The sequence below is a fragment of the Ammospiza caudacuta genome, chromosome 8 (genome assembly GCF_027887145.1).
Source record: "Ammospiza caudacuta isolate bAmmCau1 chromosome 8, bAmmCau1.pri, whole genome shotgun sequence".
Classification (NCBI taxonomy): Eukaryota; Metazoa; Chordata; class Aves; order Passeriformes; family Passerellidae; genus Ammospiza; species Ammospiza caudacuta.
In genome coordinates, this window is record NC_080600.1 from 5,790,872 (window position 1) to 5,811,874 (window position 21,003).

Genomic DNA, 21,003 nt, shown 5'->3' on the forward strand with positions numbered 1-21,003 from the left:
ATTTGTCCTTGGTGCCCAGCTAGAGCAGGAATTGTTTTGTCTCCCTGCTCTGTGCACAGAGCTCAGCATCCCCTAATATGAAGCTCAGACCCACACACTAGAGCAGCACAGAATGTGAAAAATATAAAAGCTCAAACCTGAGGCATCACTTCCAGTGCCTTAAAAGGCTACAAGAAAAAGGGAGAGAGGCTATTTACAAGGGCCTGCAGGGACAGGACAAGGGGGAATGGGTTTAAACTGACAGAGAGTGGGTTTAGATGGGATATTGGGAAGGAATTGTTCCTGTGAGGGTGGGCAGGCCCGGGTACAGGGTGCCCGGAGCCACTGTGGCTGCCCCTGGAAGTGTCCAAGGCCAGGCTGGATGGGGCTGGGAGCACCCTGGGACAGTGGCACAGGGGTGGAATGGGATGAGCTTTAAGATCTTTTCCAGCCCCAACCATTCCAGGATTCTACAGTCCAACTGGACTTGGAGGTATCACCTGACATATTCTAGAACTGACCAGCTGCCACCATCAAAGTGTCACACACTGAAGGTGGCACTGCTCCCACTTCACCCCACCAGCAGCACAGCAAACAAAGTGACCAGCCCTTGTTCCCCGTGCTCTCTCCCATCCCCAGCCCACCCCTCCTGCACTCCCACACTCACTCTTTGAAGCACAGCCACCAAAATGAGCTGCAGTGCTGTTCACAACTCAATTCCTCCTGCCTGGCTGCCAATCAGCCAGCAGCCTGTGATGTACACAGCCCCTGGGTTTTGTCAGCTGCCTTCCTGGAAGCAGCAGCTTCAACTAGGGGGAATTAAAGGAAAAAAAATAAAAAAAGCAAAAGGCAGGATAGAAAGAAGCTGTGCCTGTCTCTCTCTCTCTCGTTACCGCTGACTCCTCGAGCCGTCACTTTTTGTTGCTGAGCAAACTCTGAGAGCCACTGGAAAGTGATTAAAATTTGGCAGCAGAGTGTCTAAACCTCTGGAATGGCTCAGCCTCTGGCGTTTCTATAGCAATGGGGAAGAGTGCAGGATGTGGAAAAAGCCTGTAGCGTTGCTGCCATCCTGCTGTGAACCAGGGGTATCGAGCCTCCCACTTTGGAGCAGGAAAAACCAGTTTTGGGCAATGCCCCCCCCTCCCCCCCCACTCCTTCAAATTTAATTCTTGGGCTCACTGGAAATTAAATGTTTCAACCAGAAGATTGACAAACTGTTTTGCTTAATGAAGAGTGCCCTCCCTCTCATGCAGCAGCCGTGCCTTGCCTGTTTCACCATCCAGAAAAGCAGGGTGGGATCCTAAAGCTGCCCTTGGACCATGACTTTCCACTGAACACCAAATCCAGGCTTCCTCTTGCAGGAGCACAACTGAATGTGTGCTGAGAAATTAAAGATAAGCATAACAGACAAAATGATCCAGTCTGGGGTGGGCTCTTAATGCTCCATTCCTAACTAGAAAGAGTTGGATTTGCCAAGCACTGCTATCTGTGATTGCTCAACATTCCCAGGGATAAAAAATGAGCCAGGCTAATTGAGCTGCTGCAATCTGGATACAAAAGCCCAGTGACAGGCTCCCAGGTATGAAATTGCAGCTGCTTTAATCAACTCTTTGCCTTTTCTCCTAGGTGGGCAAGGAATTGCAGCCTTCAGTGGTGTGGATTGGAGACACAGAGAGAATATATTCCAAAGGGGCAACGAAGGGAGAAGATGAGGTGAATTCTTCTTTATTTCAGTGCAGATAATTTCTCCTGTTGCACTACAGCCCACACAAAGCACATACCACTATGGCCAGACCTGCCAAAGCTTGCTTGATAATAGCTTGTCTCACTAACTTTTTTTTTTTTTTTTTTAGCTTGTAAGAAAGTCTTGTGACTTCTTAAGAGCCCCCAAGAGGTCACATTTCTCTCTTCCACCTATCCTCGCTTTATTTAAAAATAGTCCAGTCACTGCTCATCAGTGCCCTGGAAAGTAAAAGGGAATAATGGAGAATTTCAAAATATGAGGCAAAAAGCTAAAAGTTGAGATGAGCTTAAATTGTTCAGCTCTATTAATTTGAGAAATTGGATGGAGCCAAAGTGAACAATAAAGTAACAAGGATAGATTTCCACTGCAAAAACAATGAGCCTGTGTTAAATAGTTACAATTACAGATTATTTTCTTTGGGTTCTCAGGAGTCCTAATGCCACTGCTTCCATTCCTTCCTCTCCTGTGGGGCTTCCCCATTGGAAAGAAAATTAAAATTCTGCCCCATATTCGCAGCAACCACACCACCCCAGTTCCTGTTGCCTGCAGAATATTTTGCTATTAGAGCTTTATGTGAAAAATTGAACCTTTTTTTCTTAGGGTGTCTGTGGGGTGGTCACAAGAATGTATTTTGGAAAGGCAGCACAAGGCAACCCAAACTTGGCTGGGGCTGTTCCTTCTGCCAGGGCTGGGTGAGGTGGTGGCTGTGCAGGGATCCTTAGGGGTGATGCCTCAGGTTTGAGCTTTTATATTTTTCACATTCTGTGCTGCTCTAGTGTGTGGGTCTGAGCTGCGTATTAGGGGATGCTGAGCTCTGTGCACAGAGCAGGGAGACAAAACAATTCCTGCTCCAGCTGGGCACCAAGGACAAATGATCCAAATATCAGCCCAAGAGCACAAACAATGTGGGCTAGAGAGAGAAAAACAAGAAGGATGAGATTTGATAACCTAAAGCTGTAGTGGGACAATTAACTCCAATATGCAAATGGAGCAGAACTTTTAAAAGTTAGAGAGCCCATGACCAGTCATCCCATTTTGTGACCATTTTGGTTCATCTTGGGTGTAGCCCTCTCTGGGCTCTTGTGCTGCCCAAGGTGTGTCAATTGAGGAGATCCTTTTAATAAATCCCTGCTTTATTCTGTAACTCTCTCCAGCCTCTGTTCTAGGGCAGCCTCTCAAGGCATCAGAGGGACCCTTAGTGGTCCCCACAGTGGGAGGGAAGCTTTCTCTTGGGCTCAAACCCTGACAGAAAATGCAGATGGGGACTAAAATTAAGATTAGGGGCCCAAAATGGCCTGGATTACTCATGATCCTTGCTTGCTTTGCCATCTGTGTAGAAAACTTTCTTGTCCTGCCCACTTCAGAGTCCAGGTCTCTGGCCCTGGTACCCATCCCAAGACCTTCCCCCTTGGTGGGAGTCTGTTGGCTCCAGGCTTGGGATCCCACACATCCCAAATTGTTCACAGCACACCCAACACTTAGAGGAGAGAGCATGGACCTGAGAGGACAGGCAGAGTGCTGGAATTTTGGAGAATGGTTTGGGTTGAAAGGGGCCTTAAAGCTCACCTGGTTCCACCTCCTGCAGGGCAGGGACATCTTCCACTAGAGCAGGCCCATCCTAAAAGATGAGCTAAGCTCAGCCTTCAGAGGCCAAAGCAAGCATCAGTCACTGTGCTCAGCCCAGGGTGACAGAAATGCACAGCATGACCATGAGAAGAAAAGGAATGGCCCACCAAATGTATTGTGTTAAGACAAGCTTATTTAGGAGAAAAAAAGTGCTACTCTACCCCAAAACTTGTGGGAAAGCTTATGGATTAATACTAATGACACCACAACAATCTGGTGAGGCTTCTCCAGCCAATATTCACTTGAACATTATCAAATATAAATAATATTTGATATAAAAGGTTCTCCAATAAAAGGTTGTGCTCAATACTCATTTGCTCTGTAAGCAGCAGTTAAAAATGTGTTACAAAGTCAAGCAGTAAATTATTGCAAAGAAATGAACCCTGAGCTCCCAGAACCTTTGTTCTCAGAGCCTCAGCAAAGTTTAAAAGCACAGCAAAAAAAAGGGGAGTGCATTTTTCACACTTAGAAGTCAGAAAATCATAACCTCCAAGAGCTGGGAGGATTCCAAACCAGGTTACAATTTTCTACCTGTCGAGGTTCATCAGGTGTGCAGGTCCCTGCAATATTTCTCCTTGAGCTGGAAATAAGGATTTCCTTCTTTAAATTAATTGTTTCCTGCCTGCCTTTGAATAACCAGACCATAAATTCAGTAGTGAAAGGCACTGGCACAAACCAAAACAAAAACAGAAGCAGAAATCAAGTGTTTATCTGAATTTGAGGAGGCAGAATCTTCCTACTTGTGTTGATATCTCACCAGCTCACACCAAATACAACCAGAGCACTGAAAAAACCCCAAAATCCTGTTGCAGGCAGCAGGTCCAGCTCCAGCTCATTAGCTCTGAGCTGTCATCATCCTTAACAACTCTTTCCTTCTCCTGTTCCCACGTGCTGCAGGTGAACTTCAAGCGCCTGGCCAGGCTGCTGCCCCAGTTCCTGAGGACTCTGAAACCCAAGGACAGGGTTCTGCTCGTGGGAACCACCAGGAGACCCTTTGATGCCAATGTGGGACCTTTCTGCAAAGTCTACCAGAAAATCATTCTCATCTCAAAGCCTGACTACCTGACAAGATTTGGCAAGTATTTCAGTCATCCTCGGGGTTAACCCCAGTGCTTCAAATCCCTGCTTGTTGCCTGGTCATCCTCAGAACTGCCCTTCAGCTCAAGTCATGCCCCTGGTGTGTCTCAAGTGCTGGAAATGTAGGTTAAATCAATACAGGTTCCTCCAAAGGCCAAATAATAAAAGTGGAAGCTGGGAGAATAATTTAAAATACTCTTCACCACCAATTCACATTTTTCCATGAGTTCTCAGCACACATTTTATATTTTAATTTTTTTTAACACATTGCTTCTGAATTTCTGGTTCCAGTTTGCAGTTCTGAATTTCCAGTCTCCATACTCCAAACAACACAGCTTCTCAGCCTCTCCAAAACCAAAGCACGTCAGGAGGACTAAATTTTCTCTCTCACAAATTCCACTTTTTGTACTTACAGATCACGAGATAATTGTACAGGCATCCATGATTTTGCATGTTTGGTCTATCAAATGTTTACAGTGATAAACAAGCCCTCCCAAATTCTGTCAAAATCATTGAATATTCCATGTACTGAGACTCAAAGCTTTCAAGGAAAACAGGTTTTTTTTCTAATAAAACAAACCTCCAATGTTCTGAGGTTTTAAGCACCCTGAAATCTGCAATAAACAGCAATAAAAGAAAACCCCTTTGGGTCAGGGACCTTGGCACACAGGCACTCTCTGCTCTGTCCAGTGCCACCTTGTTACAAAACTCTGACAAACACATTGTGCAGTCCAGTTCCATCCTGCATCCCTCAGGGGCAGCTCAGGCACCCAGGTGTTGCACATCTGGGTGAGCCCGGGACAGAGTTTGGCTGCCTAGCACATTGCAAACCTCTCCCAGGTTGCATCATTTTCCTGCTGTGGATGGGAAATGGTCACCAAGCAAGGGAACAAGTGTTTCATGTTAGGTGACAGCTCCGAGGAATTGCTGAAAGATAAGGAGACATGAGCAAAACCCAGAGAAAGGAGGTGACAGCAGCTGAATTGAGCTGTGCTCACTTCTGGGGGTTGAACTGCCACATTCTGGGACTGTCACCACTAACCTGGAGTCCAAAAAAATGGCCAGCTCAAGGGATTTCAACTGCACACTTCAGAATGCCCAAAAAAGCTAACTTGTGGCATTTTAAAGCAGAATAAATGTGTGGCTTTAATTCTTTGATGTTGCCCTTTTTCAGACAGTGCCTGGCTTGTTCTTCAGCCCCAAGCTTCCCTGAAGTTCTATGGAAATAGGATCTTCAGCTCCCAGTGCTGTCAGTTTTCAGTGCCTGACACCCCCTTTGAGAAGGAAAGAAACTTGTTTTGACAGAAAAATAATGACATAACAAATACTTGTAACACACAGTGCACAGCTACCTGTGTGCTGCAGCCCTCCCTCTGGTTACAGAGCAGAGGATTCCAATCTGTGCTCAGTGGGAGCAGTAAATATACAATGGAAATCATTAAACTGGAAGATTCACAATCCCATACTGATTTCTTGCCATTAATCACCCAGCAAGGCAGTGCCTTGTGTTACACACCTGCACCAGGAGCTGCAGCACACAATATCTGCCTGTGTGCATCAATTCCTCTTTTATGAATTAGTGATTCAGCCAATATTTATTGAGCACAAGCACGAGGCAAGTGGGAGACCACAAATTGCTGGAGTGAGAAATGCAGAGCAGAGCTGTCAATAGTTATGGGCTCCAGTCCATGGAATTGATGTCCAGGGGAGAACAAGGCAGCTTTTCCAGCAGCACCAACCTCCACCCAACATCTTCATGCTACATCTGAGCATTCAGGCACAGCAGAACTCAAAATGTCTCATTCAAGGAACTTTTTAACCTCTTATCCATAATCCTCCTAATCTTTTCCAAATATTTCTATGTAATGCTTTAAAGCAAAGCCTGAGGAGACCACATCAAAGTTCTCCTAAATTTCTCTGAAATAGAGCTTTACTCAACATAAAACAAAGCAAAAAATTGGTATTATTCCTATTCTTTGGGAACAAAATCTCAGCCACTTCACAACCCCAAAGAAATCAATCAGGTCACAGAAGTTCACAGCTAAAAGATACAACCAAGTTCACCTTTCAAGTAACCAGCAAAACCCCAATCACAGAAAATTTGCACCTTTAAACATGTGCCTGATAGCTGGAAGCCTTTGGGACATGGAGCCCCTCAGCTCAGCAGGAATAAGCTGTGATGAGGGTCAGAGAAATAAAAACAGGCTGGTGGTAAAGGTATTAAACTCTGCACATCCAAATGGGAGCACTGGCCAGGTTCTGTGGACACACACAAGTGGTTCTTTCCCTTCTTACACACATACCCAGCCCACTCTGTGTGCCCTCAAGGACTTGTTGAGAAACACTGACTGGTGGCTAAAATTTATCAGTAAGCATTTAAAAGCACAAATGCTGCAAATCTGAAGAGAAAAGAGAGCACACCAAAAAAAAAAATTGAATTTTGGCTTTCCTGATCAATAGTCCTTATTTTTTTGTTCCAGTATCAAAATAAATAATAATAAAATGTTATTATATTTGAACTGGAAATAAGGATTTATTCTGGAAATAAGGATTTCCTCTTTAAATTAATTGTTTCCTGCCTGCCTTTGAATAACTAGACCATAAATTCAGTAGTGAAAGGCACTGGCACAAACCAAAAATTCTCAGTAAGGGTTTAAAAGCACACATGCCTAAAAGCCCTATGCTGCAAATCTGAAGAGAAAAGAGAGCACACAAAAAAAATTTTGAATTTTGCCTTTCCTGATTGATAGTCCTTATTTTCTTGTTCCAGTAATAAAATAAATAATAATAAAATATCTTTCTCCTGCTTTCATTGATTTTCTGTCTTTGCATTGTCTCTTTTGCATATCCTGATGCTCAGCCCTATGGAAGCACTACATTCTGCAGGGTGGTGGGACCCTCACCAAGCTGCTGAACCTCAACTGCCTGGCCCACATGTCAGATGGCTATACCCAGGGCCACATTGTGGAGGTGGTGCACACTGTGCTGACTGAGCTGAGGCTGCTGCAGATGGCCAGGAAGCCCCTGAGGACTGTTGAATTTGTCACTTCCCTGGCCAGACACGACCCAGTGTACAATGAGGAGGAAGCAGCGTTCCAGGTGAATTCTCTGTTTCACGTCTTTTGTCATTTGTCTTGGTTTGGAAAGACAGGAGTCTGCTAAGGAAGGCAGGAGGCTCCCCTGAAATGGAGAATGTAAACCCTCCCCAACCCCTCTGAATTGCTGTAAATTTTTAATTAAGGGGCTCTCAGGCAAAAATATGGGAGCAGGAAATAACAGTTCTTTAATAGGGAAGAAAATAAAAGGATAAAATAAACAATGCAGTACACTAGAACAACACTGACAGAGTCAGAACCCAGCCTGACACCCTGTGGGTCAGGGTGTTGGTGGCAGTCCCATTGGAAATGTGGCTGCAGCCCTCCTGCAGTGTCAGGGGTGGTTCTGTTGGAGCAGGGATCCTGTAGAGAAGGATGTATTGTTCCTCTGAAGATCCAGGGGAAGGAGAGGCAGCTGCTGTTCCTCTGGGAATCCAGTGGAGAAGCCGTGCTGGTGTTCCAGAATCTCCAGATTATATCTGGGTAGCAATGCTTGGCTCCTCCCTATGGGCTCACATCTCCCAGTGGGATGCTGTAGTTCTTATCAGCCATGCAGTGACATTCAATAGCTGTTATCAGCAGGTGTCTCCCCAGAGGGAGGAGTGGGTGTGGAAGAGATAAGGAAAAGTGCCCACTTGACAAAAGACAACTGCCATGCAGATGGTAGCAGAATACATCGTGCCTTGCAGTCTGGGACACATCCCCTGCTATGTCCAGCCACACTTGGTGCAGGGACCTGCTCACTGTGCTGGTGGGTTGGCACCTCACCATTTGAGAGGTGATTTAGAGCTCAACAGCACCAAAACCCATCTCCCCCAAGCTGGATGTGCCAAACCAGTCCTTATTTTGGCAGCACAGCTGGCGGAGTGCTTTGGTGAACCTGCTGCTGTTCATGTTGAGCAGAATTTTGTCCACATGCATGGATAAAACACACAGGGGCCATCAATTCCATGCATTTGTCCTTTTCCTTCCAGAGCTGAGGTGTTCAGCAGGCATGGATACATCACCTTGAGAAAGCAAAACACCTGGCCATTCAATATCCATTCTAAGCCCTTCTCTTAAATAATTTCAAAAATAATTTCTTTAGAAGTTTTCCTTCCAGGCTTTAAAATAAATGAGTTTCTGCCTCAAGCTCCATCCCTCAGGGCTATAAAATCCTGAGGGCAGAACTGAGAGAGTTTGAGGTGTATTTTTTTCACTGGCACAGGGTGCTCAGAAAAGCTGTTGCTGCTCCCTGGAAGTGTCCCAGAGCAGGCTGGATGGGGCTTGGAGCAGCCTGGGATAGTGGGAGGTGTCCCTGCCATGGCAGGGGGTGGGATGGGATGAGCTTTAAGGTCCCTCCCAGCCCAAAGCAGTCTGGGATTCTGTGATTCCACACATGCCTCAAGTACCCATGGATCACCTTCCAGCCTGATAAATGCTACAAGGTCCTTGGGCACTGGGCAGAGCCCTGCTGTCTCCCAGTGAGGTGAGACCTCTGGACTGCTCCAGGAGATCCCAAAAGAGCTTTCTCCATCCCATGGCCCCATAATTCCTACTGCTTATAGGAATTATTTGGAATAATTCCTGTAATCTAATTTCAGCCAGGAACCTTTCCTGGCTGGGAGGTTTCCTTGTTGTCCTGCTCCCCCCAGCAGCTCCCACCACAACCAGGATGCTGATTCCCACAGTGTTCTCCAAGGCTTCTCCCACTGCTGACCTAATGACAGTGCACATTTCTCCCAGCCCTGCTGAGTACTTCCCAATTTCCATTTAGAGCCATTTGGCTCACTCAACACATGCAGAATTTGTGATATTTGGCAAATTACCCTTTTTTTTTTCCTCATGCTTGCTCACTAAACCAATATCTCTCCTCAGGGAAAGGCTAATGGTTCAGTGTTACAGCAAAGAGGAAAAAAAATACTCCATCATTCCCAGCTCCAAGTAGTAATCCATTTGTACCCTGAAACATGAGAGCAAGTATTTAGTGTGAGTTTAACTTGAAAATATTATCCCAGTCACTATAAAATGTTCCTGTTTTGTACAGCACAAAGTGCCCAGGCAGCCCTTCATTTGGAACACAGCTCAAATGATCCTGTCCTCAGCATCCCATGGCAATCATCTCCTTGCTTTAATTACAGCCCTTAAGAAAGTATTTCCTTTTATCTGGTGGAATTTTGTTTCCCTTTTAAATGTCATGGAGCCTTGCTGCAGCACCTGTGATATGGCACAGGGGAGCAGGATTGTCAAAATAGCCCTGTGCATTAATTAACTCCAGTAATCCCCATCTCTCCTCACACAGAAACCTCTTTTCCCAAGCTTCCAATCACTGCCATTTCTGGACCTTTCCCTTTGCTTTGCTGTGTCCCCTGTGGAAGTGGGGCAGCTAAAACTCTGTGTTCCAAGTGAAGATTAGCCCTGTGATGAATCTTGGGTTTTTCTTCCCTGAAAGCATGAATCTCCCAGTCTGACATTTATATTCTGCCAGTGTTCCAAAATGGATATAAATAATGCAAAATTTGGTGACAATGTGATTTCTGCCTTCCATTTACTCAAATTTCTGCCCCAATTACCCATTCCCATTTTTTGAAATTATAAATTAGTGCGCCAGGGTGGTTGATATAAATCCTTACACAGAAAACATTTCTGGAGAGGCAAAGCCAGCTTACCACACCAATTCTGCCTGGTAGTGACTGGACCAAAATCATGGAACGGTTTGGGTTGGAAGGGACCTTAAATCCCACCTTGTTCCACCCCATTCCATGGGCAGGGACACCTTCCACTATCCCAGGTTGCTCCAAACCCCATCCAGCCTGGCCTTGAGCATTTCCAGGGATGTGGCAGCCACAGAAATACCTAAAAGAACCCATTCCAAAGCCTGTGGACATCATTCCTCCAAAAGCCAAATATTTTAACACTGATCAGTCACTGCTGCCAGTAACTTCCATCCCCAGTGCAGCTGCTGGTGATAAATGGACTTTAATTTTAGCTGTGTCTGAGGAGCTGATTTCATGGAACAGCTCCACCAGCTAAATAGACAAAAAGTTACTGTTGTGCACTGAAATATTTGTGCAAAGAATTGGGAAGAGAACAAAAAGAGACATCCAGGGTCTCTTGGCTTCTGCTGCCAAATGCCTCAAGTCCTTTGCCAGTGACCCAGAGCTGGCAGGGAGATGCTCAAACAGCCCTTTCCACCCCACCAAGCTCCCAGAAAGCTCTTGGCAAGGCTTTCCCACCCTCTCCACCTCCCACAGAAGGTCTGGAGGGTGTTACAGCCAGGAGACAAAACTGAGGGGCAAATAAAATCTCTGTGGCATCGTGGAGTCTCATCCAGGGCCAGAGACATCACTGGGCTCTCCCAGCTTCCCTCAGCTTTTGCCAGGGAGCCCAAATTCACAATCCCCACCTCATCCCTCTCATGGGAAGGACCAGAAACAGCAACACAGCCCAGCTCTGTGCTTCTCCCAAAACCTGGAATAGTTTGGCCTGGGACTGAGGCAGCAAAATTCAACTTCACTGAGAGCCAAAAGTTTAACTTCACTGGGGTTCCTGCCCACCACCATCCACGCCCTGCCCAGATGGGGGCACCCAGGAGGCTGGAGGATGTTCTTATCAGGGTTTTGAAGGTGAGGAGCTCAGCTAATTCAGATCATTAAAGCAGAACTGCAGTGGATGTTTGAGCCCACCTTGAGAAGGTGGCACCAAGAAGGACCATCTGGGGTCAGGAGAGGGACATGTTGAGTTTTCCTTCCCTATTCCCTTCCAGTACCTCTTCTCCCAGCTTCTCTTCCTGTAACACACACTGGAGAAGGCAAATTCTTCAGGGATGCCTGAAGAGGCTCAAGCTGGGAGCAGGGTTTGGGGCAAAGCAGATGGAAAAGGCAGATTTTGCAGGATGCCACACTGGGAGGGAGCTTGGAGATGACCTGGGCAGAGATGTGAGATTAAATAGCAGCCCATGGTCAGGAAGGAATTTTATCAATGCTTGGCACAATCTGAATCTCTGGTTTAGGCAGGACTTTGTTGAGTGAGGTTCCTGTAGGGAAGAAGGAGTAAGGAAGGAGTAAGGAAGGAGTAATTCCCACCCAGGGCTGCCTTCAAAGCCTCCCCTTATCCTTCATTCCCCATCACTCTGACACAGCCTAGAGCTGCCTCCCTGACACCAGGAGCTGGGCAAGTGTGCAGAGCAGCTCCAGCGGAATCATTTACAAGTCACAGGCCTGTGAGCAGGCATCTGAAAGCAATAAACAGGTTCTTAATGCTGGGGGTTTGTTTGGCTTCCTGAGCTCCCTCATGGAAATCAAAGCTGTCTGCATCGATTTGCAGAGGCACGAGGAGGGGATGATTTGTCTGTTGCCAAGTCTGGAGCAGAGGGAGCTCTGACAAGAGCTATATTCTCTGGAAATGGGGGTTGATCATGGAATTTAACATTTCCATAACTATAGCAACACAAATGGCCCAGCTAAGTATTGCTGTTAATGAGACTCAGCTCAATCAATTGCTGCACTTCTTGGGATAATCATGTTCTCAAGAGATCTGAGGCTTTCATTTTGGCTTCTCCACCAGCCAGCCTGGATTTTAAGAGGTTTGGGGATTTTTTTTTTTTTTTAATTTTATTTTATTAAATGCTTTTTTCGTTCTCCAGGCCTGGTATGGCAAGACCCCGCTGGGGAAAGCGTGGCTCGCAGAACATGCAACAGATGAAGAAGGAAAAGGAAAAAGAAAGAAAAGGAAAGGGAAAGGAAAAGGAAAAGGGAAAGGGAAAGGGAAAGGAAAAGGGAAAAAGTAACTTCCTCAAGGATTTTTCACCTGGCCATACCAGTCACAACTCTATTTCTCTGTGAAGGCATGACAAATTAATGTTATAGGTATTCCAGGGAAGAGAATTCCTCTCTGAATGGATTTTTTAAAGTTAAAAAAGGGGAAGAAAATCAGATGAGATGTAACATGTAGCTCTCAGAGGATAAAGAGTTAATGACCACTGACTTGCTCAAGCATTATTTATTCTAAGAGATTTTAGGGGGCAGAAGGGTTCATTACTCAGGCCTGTAACATGCCATCAACTTTTAGGCCATACTCATTTATTTCAGCAAGTAACTCTCCTTAAAAATTGATGTCACTTTAATGTCTTTCATTACTTTAATATCCTATATGCTTTATAAAACTAACTGTTTTATATATCTGTGGGTCTAAAGCATTACAGTCCTCAATAAAACCATTACAGCTCTAAAGACTGCTTTTTAATTGGGATGGATTAGGAGGCACTTGGTGCAATCCACCACAAGCTGGATATTTACACAGCTGCAGGAGGAACAGCACTTGCACCTTTGGAGGCCTTAGCACAGACAAATTCATATCTGTGGGTATCAGCAGAAAAAAGCCAAGCAGCTAGCTGGTAATTTGGGTGGATGGCCACCAAAATCTGGTTTTAATCTATTTTGCCATAGAAAGTAATGCCTGATTAGCTTGTTTGCATAAAAAGCAACATGTTTGTTGTTTAATGCACCTTGTTTACTTAAAAATCAGCAGTTTTGAGGGCAAAGGATTTATAAGGACACTCTAAAGCTTTGGGACACCCCATAGGATGCTGATGGAGGCAGCAGCACCTTCATGACAGGCACAGGAGGGCCTGGGAGGATCCCTGGGTGTAACAGACTGCACAGAAAAGGATTCAAGCAGTTGTGTCACTGTGAACTGGATGGGTCTGGTTGATAAAGGGAATTGTCTCCCTTTAGGCTACCCCAGCACACAGGATGGAGCCACTCCAGTTTGGGATTTCTCTGCTCCTTCCTAGCTGTATTTCACAGTCTGGTTCAGGGCTCCCCATGGTTTCACCCTTCCAACCTCGAGGCTGCACCTCCAGCCCCACCAAGGAAATCCAAGCATCAACAGAGGGAATTCTTGTTCCATCTCCCCTGTGGCACCCCTCAGGGCATTCCTGATGGACACCAGCCCTTCCCCCAGCAGAAATCCAGCTGCTGGAACATCCACAAGAGGGATATAATGTGGGATAACCCACACTAGGAGCTGCCAGCCCCTGGCTTCAATCCATGGCAGCATGCAGCTGCAAACATCAGCCTCCCATCCCTTCTTCTTTGTGGGTGCCCAAACTCAGCAGCACACCCCAGATTGATCAAATAGGGCACTTCTAACTTCATCCTTGGGCAGAAAAGCTCCAAAGAGCTGACAGGCTTGGTGTTTAAAACCCCCTCATCTCTGCTCTCATGCACAGGGAAACTAATTTGGGTAATTCTGCCCTCAATCTTGCCGACAGCAGAGCCCTCCTCTGCACACCAGGGCTGACAGCAGGGCTGGGGTGATGGAAGGAGCACATTTCAGGAGGATGTAAGCAAGCCCATTAACTCATATTTCAGCAGCCTCACTGCAATCTCAATAGCAGAGCAAGAGCAGCTGACTGGCAGCATCCATCTCCGGGGCACAGCGAGGGTGCTGAGCTTCCACACACCTCCAGGTTTGGCCAGATAGGCACCAGTTCATGGGGAAAAAACAACAAAAAATAAAATTAACCAAACCAAACCAAATAAAAACCAACCAACCAAACTAAAAATGAAAAAATAAAAAAACCACAAACCAAAACAAACAAAAAAACCCAAACAAAAAACACAACAAAAAACACCCCCAAAAATCCCTAAAAAAACCCCACAAAACCCCTCAACCCACCCCAAAAAACTACCCCCAAAAAACAAAAAAAACCCCAAAACAAACCCAAAACCCACCAAAAATCTCCGCCAACCCCCCCAAAAATTCCCAAGAAACAAAAAACCCAAGAAACAGAAAACCCAAGAAAACCCCCAAAACCCACCAAAAGACTCCCCCACCCCCCCAAAAAAACCCCCACCGCCCCCAGAAACTCTCCCAAAAACCAAAAAAAAACCCAAAACAAACCCAAAACCCACCAAAAAGCTCCCCCAACCCCCCCAAAAACCCCAAGAAACAAAAAAAAAACCCAAGAAAACCCCAAAACCCACCAAAAGACTCCCCCAAAAAAACCCCAAAACCTCCCCAAAAAACTGCCTCCAAAAGGCTCCCAAAAAACCAAAAAAAACAAAAGCCAAAAATCCTCCCCCAAAAATCCCCCCAAACCCCCGCAAAAAAAAACCCAAAAAAACCAAAAAAAAACCCAAAACAAAAGACAAACAAACAAACAACAAAAAAAAAAAACTCCCCCCACCCCCTTAAAAAAACCCACCAAAACACAAAAAAAACCCAAATAAAACCAAGAAATAAAAAAAGGGAATGTCTCCTTTAGGTGTAGCTTGCACTGGTGGCTGCTTGCATTTCTTTCTCTCTGAGAGGATCCAGAAGCCCCAGCTGGTTCAACAAACAGCTCCAGGGGTGCAGGAGGTGACAAAGGGATGGGGAAGTGTCCCAGGCCAGGTTGGTGTCCCTGCCCATGGCACAGCGTGGAACTGGATGAGATTTAGCGTCCCCTCAACCCAAACCATCCCATAAAGCAGAAAAGCTCTGCCCTCCTCTGTCACATTTTCTGGAAAATTCCTTCACCAGGATTCTTCTCCTGGGAATCTGAGAAGCCTCAGAGAAAAAGGAAAACAATATTATCTCATTTGCTTCTCCTGTGTTTTGCTGCTTTGGAATGTGGTTGGAGATTGTTTATTTAACAGGTGAATGTTTGATTGGTTCCATGTGAATTGTTTTGACTCAATGACCAATCACAGCCAGCTGTGTCAGACTCTGGCGAGTCACAGGTTTTTTATTATCATCTTGTTAAGCCTTCTGTAAATATCCTTTCTCCATTCTTTAGTATAGTTTAGTATAGCAATATATTAAATAAAATAAAGAAAATAATAAATAATAATTTATAAAATTATTAATATATATTATATATTAATAATAAAATATTAATGTAATAAGATATGTAATTTTATTTATAAAATAAGAAATAAAGTAATAAATAAAATAAAGAAAATTTTAAAATAAATAAAATAAATAATATGAAAATTTTAAAGTAATAAAATAAAACAAAATAATGAAATAAAAATAAAATTAAAATAGAATAATAAAATGAAAATAAAATACCAAAATGTAAATAATAAAATATGAATAATTAAATAAAAATAATAAAATAAATTTTATTGTATTTTATTATATAAAATTAATTTAATATCATATCCTTCTAAGAGCATAGAGTCAGATTCATTCCTCCCTGCCACGAGAATCCCCAGAAAACACCACAAAAGGGGAGCTCTGGGGGACAGCAAAGAGGGGGCCAGGCTGCTGGTGTGGAGGTGGCAGCAATCCAGCAGCAGCAAAGCTGAGAGGAGAAGCTGTCATGCTCATTTATATATGGAAGTGATCTAGAGAATGATCAGCTAAATTATTTAAATGTCCCATTACTATTAAATTACTGGGCATTCATTGTAAGAACAGTCATAATACAGTAACTAATTTGGTATTAATGTGAATGTCAGCGTTTCATTGCAGTTATTTTGTACTTCATCATCAGATAATTTACCAATAAATTAATTGCCTTAATTGCTTCCTGCAAACTCGGGAGAACTACATATGACATGACTTTTAGAAAAGTCTTCATGCTCATTCCCCCACCCTCTAATTTTAACCACACCAAGCAGGAACCCCTCTTTGGAACACCCAGGAATTTCCTGCCCTGTGGATTTTAATGTGCTTTAAATGCAGCCCCCAAGGCCATGCCTGGAGTAGGACACAGGGAATGGCTCCCACTGCCAGAGGGCAGGGCTAGGTGGGATATTGGGGAGGAATTGTTCCCTGGGAGAGTGGGGAGACCCTGGAATGGAATTCCCAAAGAAGCTGTGGCTGCCCCATCCCTGGAAGTGTCCAAGGCCAGGATGGGGCTTGGAACACCCTGGGACAGTGGAAGGTGTCCTTGCCCATGGGAAGGGCTGGAAGTAGAAGAACATGAGCTGCTCTGCCTCCTCTCCTCACCTGTGCCAGCCCAGAGATGGGATCATTGGGATTGCCCCTGCCTGCCTGACAGCTCCAGCCCTGGGCTTTTGCTACTAGAATATTTTCTGAACAATCCCTTAGCCAAGATTTTCCTCCTGAGAAGCTGAGAAGCCTCAGAAAAGAAACATAAACAACAATTATCTGATCGCTTGGAATGTAGTCTAGAAGTTACTTACCATAAGTTACTTACCAACAGGTGCCTCTTTGATTGGTTTCATGTGAATTGTTTTTACTTAATGATCAATCACAGTCCAGCTGTGTCAGACTCTCTGATCAGTCACAGGTTTTTGTTATTCATTCCTTTCCAGCCTTCTGAGGTCTCCTTTCTCTTTCTTTAGTATATAATTTATTTAATATAATATCATAATATAATAAATCAACCTCCTGAGAATATGGAGTCAAATTCTCATCTCTCACCTCATCCTGGGGACCCTCACAACACCGCAACAGGGATTCACCAGCAGCACTGAAACTCTGTTCTAACAGAACTGCCACCCTCCTTCCCCAAGGAGCTCACAAAAAGTTTTCTGCTGTTTTCTTCCCCAGGAGATGAGGGGGAAAGGCTGCACTGGGAGCACAGTGGGGAAGGACAGCTCCTTCCCCTGTTTCTGGCTGTAAATGTTTGAAATGAGTGCTCGGGGCTCTTCTGCAGAGTGCAGCAGGCTCAGAGCTCCGGCACCACCAGGGATGGATCAAAGGGACTGCAAAGCACTAAATCTTCATTGATGCTGATTTCCCTGTTTCTGCAGCACGCCAGGCTGGCAGCTCCAGGTGGGAACAAGCAGGGAACACATCCCAGCCTGCCTGAGCCCAGGCTCACAGCACCCGTGGCAGCCCGGGATTGAACCTGCCATCAGAATTAAAAAACAAGCCGAGGTTTCTCAGCAAAACCCCCCAAATCCGGTAACACAAAGTGAAGCTGACTGTTCTATTAACTCCCATCCTGCATCAGCAATTTTCTAAAGTGTGGAAACATTATAATTGACTTTTCTGCTAGTAGCAAAATGTAATTTTTCCTTAATACTCCCCAAGTCAGTAACGCATTTCAAAAGCCTCCGATGCCACTACCACAACAGGACTTACAAATTAGCACATTTTTAGCTTTTCATTAAACACAATGCCCCAAAAAAAAAAAAAAAAAAAAAAAAAAAAAAGAAAGAAAGGGAAAAGTCTTCTGGTATTAGGGTTTCTCTCCTCATTATTGAAAGTACTGTGACTTTGGAACTTCTGGCAGCAAATTATAATGCACTCAGCCTGGGGCCATTGTAAATCAGGGCTTCAAAAAAGGTGTCATGTAGTCGGGCCCTCTTCAAGCACTGAAAATATCAGAGTCTATTTGAAAACACCTTCTGTAGTCTCTCACTAGCCTTGCAAATCAGCACAGCACTGGGTAGAGCTGCCTTTTTTTTTTTTTAATTTTTTTTTTTTGCCTCATGGCATCAAGCCATTTCTATTCCGACCAGAAAAAGAGGATTATTTCGTGCTGGGATTTCAAATTAAAAAAAAAAAAAAAAACCTTACACCTAAGATAACAAGCTGCACAAAATCCCCAAATGGTTTGGGGCTCTTGTTGGGGTTTGGACAGCGCCTGTGGGGCTGTCACAGCCCTGGGCTGAAATCCCTTTTTTGGTATAGTAGGGAAAGCCCCAGGGGATGTGCCAGCATGGAGAGACCCCCATCCCACCCCAAATTCCCCCAGAGCAGGTGCCACCCTGGGGCAGGGCACTGCCAGGCTCTGCACACACCTGCCCAACAGCCTTAAAGCCAAAGGAGGGAAATGCCAACCCCAAATCCTTCCCAGCTTCCCCCAGTCCTCTGGAAAATTACTTATCCCACCCCTAACCTCCTCTGAGCATCCCCAAACAAACACACTCAGCTTCCTAAGGCTGGAATCTGCTCTCCTGACAAGTGTGAAGCATCAAGCTGCTCCAATTAGCAAGAAAATCATCATTAATGACACAGCTAAAGCAAAGGGGGAAAGAAGCCCAAAATAAAGCTGCTCCCTTCCAGGATGGTGTGGGGTTTTCTGAGACCCCTGTGGAAGGGAGGAATGATGAATCTGACTCCATGTTCTGAGAAGGCTGATTTATTATTTTATGATATTATATTAAAGAATGTTATACTAAAACTATACTAATGAATACAGAAAGGATACAGACAGAAGGCTAAAAAAAAAAAAGATAATAATGAAAACACGTGGCTGCTTCCAGAGTCTTGACAGAGCTGGCTGTGATTGGTCATTAAATTAAAATAATTCACATGGAACCAATCAAACAATCACCTGTTGGATAAACAATCTCCAACCACATTCCAAAGCAGCAAAACACAGGAGAAGCACATTGGATAATTCTTGTTTTCATTTTTTCTCTGAGGCTTCTCAGCTTCCCAGGAGAAGGATCCTGGGCAAAGAGGATTTTTCCAGAAAATGTGACAGTGACAGGAGGGCAGCTCCAAACCAGCATTTCCTAACAGCCTTTTCCAGTTTCCTTGCTTTAGGATGACCCTAAATCAGTTTTCCCAACCAAGAAAAGGCAACCAGGAGTGATGGAAACATGGGAAGGGGGGAAGGCACCCACAGCAGCACAAAACAAGGAACGGAGCAAGGAGAGCCTGGAGAAGACAGCCAGGTTCAGAAACATGGAAAAACGCACTCAAGGAACTCCCCTTGTCCTGGAAGAGCCACAGCTTCTGCATGGATAGAGCTGGGCTGTGTTAGCAGGAAGCAAAAGGATTTTCAGTGTTGCTTTGGCCACCAGAAACCAACAAAACCCAGGGAATTCTGGCTCCAAGGCTGTTGTCCTCTCCCTCAGGGTGGTGGGAAGGTCACTGGTGTGGGCACACCTGGCCCCAAAGCTGTCCCATCCTCTCACAGGACCCTAAAGCAGGTCCTGCCCTGAGCCACCACTCCATTTTATGGAATGGCTCAGTGGGATCACGAGCAAACGGGAAGCCCAAATCACCTGCTGCCCCCACAGGACAGACATTCCCACATTCCCACCCTAGGCACAGCACTGTCTGTGGGATTCTGGGGAGCAAGGAGAAGCCACCGTGCCTGACCACCCACGGAGGGGGATGCTGGCTTTCTGAGTCAAGATAACTGAAGTTCAAACTCCAGGAATCAAAATCAAAAAACCCAAAACCAAACAAACAAAAAAAAAAAAACAAAAAAACCCCAAAAAACAAACTCAAAAACCCACCAAAAAAACCGACACAAAAAAAACCAAAAAGGAAACAACAACAACAACGAAAAAAAAAAAACCACAAAAAAAATCGACACAAAAAACCCAAAAAAGAAAACAAAAACCCCACAAAAAATCGACACAAAAAACCCCAAAACAAGCAAACAAAACAAAAAAAAATACTAAATTAAAAAAAAAAGAAAACCAGAGGGAAAAGAGAATGGGGTGAAATGACGAAAAAATCCACCAAGAAATTCTGTTTGGATATCAGCTGGTAGGACTGGCCTGGGCGTGGAGGGCTCTAAGCCCCAGTGAAGGTTTGAGGAGAGGTCAAGGCCTGGGTACAGCCCTGGGCTCTCTTTGGCAATAATTGGAGCAGTGAAAGGGTTGGGGGATCAGCAGGAGATGGGAGTGGTGCCAACGAGCCATTGGCACCTCTCAGCACAAAGTTTGGGAAGTGACACCCGTAATTACCCTAATTACTCCCATCTCCACCCCAAATGCCGCCACTCCTTCCCAAAAAGCTTCTCAGGGAGGGATGGGTGCTGTGCACGGAGAAACAGGGTATGGGTTGGACTCGATGGTCTTGGAGGGCTCTTCCAGCCTCATTATTCTGGGATTCTGGGATTCTGTGCAATGCTAACAGGCATCAGGCCTGCCTGGAATCTGGGGGTTTGGTGGGCTTGGAATGGAAGCCCCACATCACCTCCTCTCCCTGGGGGTGGTTTGGGACACACACACGTGGCCCCAAAACCTCCCCACCCTCACTGGGTCATTTCTGACCCTAAAGCAGGCCCTGCCCATTTTTCCGCTGTTCCATTTGATGTTTCCAACCCCATCCCTGCTCCCTCCAATCCCCCAGCCCTGGGATGTCACTGCCCTGCTGGTGACACCACATTGCAGCCATCAGGGACACCCCAAAGCCCTGTCCCCCCATACCCACAGTGGGGTCAGCTCAGGGGTGGCACTGGGGACAATGTGCTGTGACACATGAGCCCAGGACCAGCTGCTCTGCACAGCACAACCAAACCCGTAATTTGCAGCCCTTGCCCCACAGGTGATGGGAACGAATGGGGGCAGAACCAGGTGCTTCCCTCCTGTAGCCCCAAGGAGAGGTGGGAGCCCTGATGAACCTGGCCAAGGCCCCACTAATTAACCCTGACAGGCCCAGCTCTGGTGGTGTGTCCAGTGGGAAGGGATAAATCAATCCCCCAGAAATGGGCGTGGGATGGATGGCTGGGTTTGTTCTCCTGCACCCCAGAGGGCAAGCAATTATCTCAGGAGCTTTCTGTTGAGGTTGTGCTTGGGAAACACATCCCCCAGCCCATAAATAACCCCCACAGCTGCCTGGCACTTCCAG

General features: G+C 45.4%; 1 protein-coding gene across 1 annotated transcript in view; it reads left to right on the forward strand.

Annotated features, from left to right (window-relative positions):
* Nucleotides 1-17,309, forward strand: part of IQCA1 (IQ motif containing with AAA domain 1) — a 103,268-nt gene extending 85,959 nt beyond the window's left edge. Inside the window, exons 17-21 of the mRNA XM_058809287.1 lie at nucleotides 1,606-1,692; nucleotides 4,247-4,424; nucleotides 7,287-7,525; nucleotides 12,146-12,193; nucleotides 17,214-17,309. Coding sequence (XP_058665270.1) covers nucleotides 1,606-1,692; nucleotides 4,247-4,424; nucleotides 7,287-7,525; nucleotides 12,146-12,193; nucleotides 17,214-17,309 — 648 coding nt within the window. The remainder of the gene's footprint in view (nucleotides 1-1,605; nucleotides 1,693-4,246; nucleotides 4,425-7,286; nucleotides 7,526-12,145; nucleotides 12,194-17,213) is intronic.
* The last annotated feature ends 3,694 nt before the right edge of the window (nucleotides 17,310-21,003 follow it).